Genomic DNA, 6745 nt, shown 5'->3' with positions numbered 1-6745 from the left:
ATATATATGTATATATACTGATTGTCATAACCTTACAAAACAAAGCACTACAGCTACACACACCGCAGAGGCGCTGACGACCAAGTCCATTGCCCCACTGACAGCCACCTGCACCACTTGGTCTGTGTGGCCACAGTGCAGTTGCCGTGGGTGCAAGTGGTAGTCGTGCGCACTCATGAGTCCGTTGAGTTTAGCTTTGAGTGCCTCTCCGCCCATGGATTTGGTCATGCCACTTAAGGTGGTAGGGCCTTTCTGCTGGCTTTCGTAGGTGTCTGTGGTACAGACGGAGCGTTAGAGGGAGTGATTCCCATGGCAGATGAGAAAACCCTAAAAACCCTGAAACCTCATAGAGTGGTCTCATGGCACAGATACGAAAGGACACACAGCACACTCGCTATCTGCATGCATGTGTGCACATAACACGTTCAATACATTCAGATATGAATATCACACAGTATGTATATGAACATACAACATTTTTATTCAGAAATAAATCACACACAGTATGCATATGAACACGCAACACTTTCACCACATCGACGTCACACTCGATATCGTAGGAGATTTTTTTCTGGAGATGTCTGTGACTGGCTGTCGTAGTGAAGTCGGTTGCAATTACTATGCAGTGCGCGAGTCTAAAACGTTGGCGACCATTGGTTAAATCTATAAATAGATTGTGCATCCAAACATGGGAACTTAAGGTAGATGCCTATTATACACATTACTGAAGTGCAGTATTATGATCTTACGGAAACGTACACGTACATATCACAGTCCAAACCAAATATCAAACAAAAACTTACATATATAACACACATACGCACATACATTCATAGCACATCTACATACATCCATACATCTCACATACACAAACTAATACATATATATCATACATATGCACACACATCCAAACATCCCACATACACAAACTAATACATATCTCACGTCCACACGCACGTACATATCACATTCACACATTCATACATGCCCCATACACACACACATATATATCATACAGACAACAGACATACCACATATATACACACATACATATACATCATACAGACAACAGACATACCACATATATACACACATACATATATATCATACAGACAACAGACATACCACATATATACATATATACACACACATACGTACTACATCCACAAACACACATACATACTACATACACGCACACACATACATATTACATACACACACACATACATACATATTACATACAAGAAACATACCACAAGCCAACACGAATTAACACCTAACATACACACAACAGACATATCACAACTCCACACACACACATACATCCTAAATATATACACACACATATACCTAAATCTAGAAAACACACACACACATATATACCTACATCTATAATACACACACACGCGCAAACATCTCACATACACACTTACATATATAACTCACATACACACACACACATATGTATATCACACAAACACACACGTATAGTATATACCTGTAATTGGACCAACTTCAGCGGCGGGCTTTTTAGAGCCCTCAACTGCCCACAGTACCACCGTACAGTCTGCGCCACCAGTGATTAGTACCGAACTATCACAGTCTGTAGACATACACGTGATGGCTCCAGTGTGGAAGTGATATACCTACCATTAATCAGAAAGGATATAGTAGTATAAGGAGATGTTCAACGGTGCTGTGTGTAGACATACAATTGATGGCTTTAGTGTGCAAGTGATATACCTACCATTAACTAGAGAGGTTAAAGCAGTGGCGTGTTCATGACTCACCTGTGTTTGCGCGCATGTTTCCACATCGTGTACTGCGAGTGAGCCGCTGTAGACACGTGCCACAAATAGCGCATTTCCATTGGGCGAGAGTTCGCTACAGTTGCTGTTACCAACGGGGCTGCTGCAGTGAAGATTTTCGGGGTTTATAAATAGGGGTTTAGGGTATAGGGTTTAGGGTTTAGGGGTTTGGCTGAGTTGCTATATGCAGGGGTTCTTTTATCAACCAGAGTTCTGCAACAAACCAGATTGGTATCTGTCTAAATATTTATATTCACGAGAGTACCGTCTCAAAATGGCCCGTTTCCCGCCGAAAATCACCTTTTAATTAATTGTACTCAAACACCTGCTGTGTTTGTTACGGGTTTAGTGTTCACAATTAAGAAGTTGCGGATGCCCTGCACAGCAGTGTCACATTTGTTGTAACGGGACAGACAGGTATTTGGGACAGACAGGTATTTGGGCCAGACAGGTATTTAAGACAGACAGGTATTTAGGACAGACAGGTAGTTTGGACAGACAGGTATTTGGGCCAGACAGGTATTTAGGACAGACAGGTATTTGGGACAAACAGGTATTTGGGACAGACAGGTATTTGGGACAGACAGGTATTTAGGATAGACAGGTATTTGTGACAGACAGGATTTTGAGACAGGCAGGTATTTGGGACAGACAGGTTTTTGGGACAGACAGGTTTTTGGGACAGACAGGTATTTGGGACAAACAGGTTTTAAGTCTGAACCTAAAGTGCAGACCCTCCGTGTAGAATGACCACACCTTCACAAGCGTAAGTGACCATGCACTAATCACGCAACATTGAACACGTTCTGTGGCTAGGGCTATAGTTATCGTATTGAAAGCTATGTAGTGGCTAGTTCTATTCATAACACACACACACACATATATATATTCATAACACACGCACACACATCTATTCATAACACACACACACGTCTATTCATAACACACACACACATCTATTCACAATTCACACACACATCTATTCATAGCACACACACATCTATTCATAGCACACACACACAACTATTCATAACACACAAACATCTATTCATACCACACACACACATCTATTCATAGCACACACACACATCTATTCATAGCACACACACACATCTATTCATAGCACACACACACATCTATTCACAACCACCCCCTATATTCCTACCTGTATCATTAGTTTTCGCTTTGATACTGCTCATGGGAGTGAGAACCAATCTATTTTGACTACAAAACAAAACACGCATGCACATTAACAAGTACTATGATATATCTCAGGCAAGTTAGGTGTTTCAAACGTGTACAAGCACCGACACACCTACACACGCCCACATAACACAACTGGACTAGTTACCTGGGGCAGACAAAGGCTTTAATCGCTCTACCATCCACCAGCGGAATCCTATCCCGAGCTTCGGTTCTATTTTTAGTCTGCGATCCGTTGGTTGGGAGGGTGTGGTGGCCTATTCGTCCATCAACTGATAGCGTCACCACAACTCCGCTACTGGCCTCATTCGCATTCTATAAATAGATACAATACACCAAAGAGGGGAGTAAGCAGCCACGTGATCAACAGATGACACGGTAAGAGTACACATGCACATCCTTGATAAATGCAAATGATAATTATTGTACTATTATTATTGTACTAATATTATTGTACTATTATTAAAGTATGTATTCATATCGGCAGATCAGCCACAGACTATAATACACTCTCACATAGAAGGCACAAGAACATATATATATATGCACAGCCACAGACCACAATACACTCATACATAGAAGGCACAAGAACATATATATATGCACAGCCACAAATCACAATACACTCATACATAGAAGGCACAAGCACATATATATATGCAAAGCCACAGACCACAGACCACAATACACTCATACATAGAAGGCACAAGCACATATATATATCCACAGCTACAGACCACAATACACTCATACATAGAAGGCACAAGAACATATTTATATGCACAGCCACAGATCACAATACACTCTCACATAGAAGGCACAAGCACATATATATGTACACAGCCATAGACCACAATACACTCGTACATAAAAGGCACAAGTACATATATATATGCACAGCCACAGATCACAATACACTCTCACATAGAAGGCACAAGCACATATATTTATGCACAGCCACAGATCACAATACACTCTCACATAGAAGGCACAAGCACATATATATATGCACAGCCACAGACGACAATACACTCATACATAGTAGGCACAAGAACACATATATATGCACAGCCACAGACCACAATACACTCTCACATAGAAGGCACAAGCACATATATATATGCACAGCCACAGACCACAATACACTCACACAGAAGGCACAATAACATATATATATGGACAGCCACAGACCATAATACACTCACATAGAAGGCACAAGAACATAAATATATGCACAGCCACAGACCACAATACACTCATACATAGAAGGCACAAGCACATGAATATATGCACATACGTGCGAGTTCAATGTCTAACATGATATACCCATAGTTAGATCTGCATACAATAAATCCATACAGAAAGATACACACACACTCACCTTGCCATTCTTACTATAGAAGATAGTGTAAATATGCATCTATACAGAAAGATATACACTCACTCACCTAGCCACTCTTACAACAGAAGATAGTGTGAGCATGCATCCACACAGAAAGACATCCACACGCCCACCTAGCCATTCTTACCACAGTAGATAGTGTAAGTATGCATCCACACACAAAGACATCCACACACTCACCTTGCCACTCTTATCCCGGGAACGGTACCATATACGTTCAATACCATTGCCAGGCTCACGTGCTCCGTTGTCATTCCGTTGAGTGTAAATTGCCACAGACGCGATGTCCAGCGAAGAGGGGCCTCGCGAATCCCTGGAGTGTGCATTACACAAAGACAGTATTAGTGAACACCGACATCAAAACGTATACGTATGCGTCTGTGTAGGCATTTATACATGTAGTTATGCACACGTTGTGACTGTGTGTGTTGCTGATGTTACAATGCTACTGTATGTAGCGGTATGTACGTGCAATCCCGCCAGTTGCATGGTGTTGAGTGGAAGTCGCGACAGATGCGATGTTTGGTGAAGGGCGGACTGGTGATTTCTTAAATTTTAAAGAATGCCGTATGTATGCACGTGAACACCGCTATTAACACGTATCTATGTATATATATGCATACATAAAGACATACATACATAGTTATATACGTATATATATATATATATATATATATATATATATAGTATATAACTATGACATTACGTTATGTTACTTGTATATATATATATATATATATCTACACACATACAGACTACATAGTTATGCACATGTATGTGTGTATGTGTATGTACATATATGCATACATACAGTCACAAATACACAAATATGTATATGTATGGGTGTATGTGTATGTTTATATATGCATATACAATGCGTATATATATATATATGCATACATAATGTGTATGTATATATATATGCGTACATACAAACATGCATACTTAGTTTATATGCATACAAATAGATATGTATACATAGTTATATGTACATGTATGGGTTTGTGTGTATGTATATCCCACCAGGCGCATGGCGTTGACGATTATACTGTCCCAGATGTTATGTCCAGCGAAACGGGATCTCGCGCTGCCCTAAATAAAGTAAGCAGTACCAACACACGAGGGTGAACTACGACATCAATAGGAATATGGCACGGGGTTTAGGGTCTGGGGTTCAGGGTTCAGGGTTTGTATTTGTACAGGTACTGGCACACAGTGGTAACCGCAAGAGCGAACGATTACATCAACTACACAGAGACACAGACCGACACCATAGCCTTCTAAAAGAACAACGCTCATTTAAACCACACCAATCACAAGACCACTAAACCCCTGAACCTCTAAAACCCTGTCACCCTAAAACCCTATATATGTACTGAATCGAACGAACTCTTACAGCTACTCCCTGAATAATTTGTGTCAATGCGCTATTCGACAGACTCACGCCCCATGATAAATGATAATCCCTTTGCCTGTGATATGTTCACAACCGCACACCACAGGTCATCACACCTACACACATAGCACACTAAGTCATCCCACCTACACACATAGCACACTAGGTCATCACACCCATACCATCCACCAATCGATGCAACCGACATTCGCTTCGGATGGGGATAGGCCACGACGTTGCCATGGTTACGGCCAAAGTGCCGGTCCACCCAGGCGGGCAGATACTGCGACACACTCTCACGGGCCAAGTACTCGTGCTGCGTACACGCTCTCGCCTGTGTAGCTATTAGAGCCTCACTAGCCACATGCACGTGTGCACCTACTAATACTGGTACATCTCGGTGTGTGTGCGTGTCCGAGAGACTTCCACAAGCCTGTGTGTCTTTACACACACCCGCCTCGGCCGCATCACATCCACACACACACTCGCAAACGGGCGCTGCGTCGCTGCTATGGCAACTGCTGCCGTCGCGCGGCGGGCTGTCCAAAAGCGGGACGATGGGATGAAATTGCGGGACGTGCAGGGTGCGCTCGCACACGGAATTCAGTCGCATGAGATACGCTGTGTGTGAAAGGACATGGTAAGGTTTTAGCGTTTAGGGTATAGGGGGATGAGGGCCTCACGGAACGAAACACAAAGGCATGTATCACAGGCACGCATGGCTATTTGTGTATGCGTGTGTGATGAGATTAACACATACGTAATGATAGTGACCTCGTCTCAAGATGAAACTTATCCCAAGTGGTCCTGTGGACATTCTACAACACCTGTTGGCTATGAGCGATGTATATCCAGTTGGTTTTATATCTAAGTAGATGGGTATGTAAACATCTGAATATATGACACTGAAAAATTGACTTGCCGATATATATATGC

At 42.0% G+C, this 6745-nt stretch overlaps 1 protein-coding gene across 1 annotated transcript in view; it reads right to left on the bottom strand.

Moving 5' to 3' along the window:
• Window positions 1-6422, bottom strand: part of SARC_11315 (hypothetical protein) — a gene marked incomplete at both ends in the record, with an annotated part of 8190 nt that extends 1768 nt beyond the window's left edge. Inside the window, 6 exons of the mRNA XM_014294601.1 lie at window positions 64-272; window positions 1499-1646; window positions 1791-1911; window positions 3160-3326; window positions 4594-4726; window positions 5992-6422. Of these exons, the coding sequence (XP_014150076.1) occupies window positions 64-272; window positions 1499-1646; window positions 1791-1911; window positions 3160-3326; window positions 4594-4726; window positions 5992-6422 (1209 nt within the window). The remainder of the gene's footprint in view (window positions 1-63; window positions 273-1498; window positions 1647-1790; window positions 1912-3159; window positions 3327-4593; window positions 4727-5991) is intronic.
• Between the last annotated feature and the right edge of the window lie 323 nt (window positions 6423-6745).

Source organism: Sphaeroforma arctica (assembly GCF_001186125.1).
Source record: "Sphaeroforma arctica JP610 unplaced genomic scaffold supercont1.1625, whole genome shotgun sequence".
Classification (NCBI taxonomy): domain Eukaryota; class Ichthyosporea; order Ichthyophonida; genus Sphaeroforma; species Sphaeroforma arctica.
This window is presented reverse-complemented; position numbering and strand designations above follow the sequence as displayed.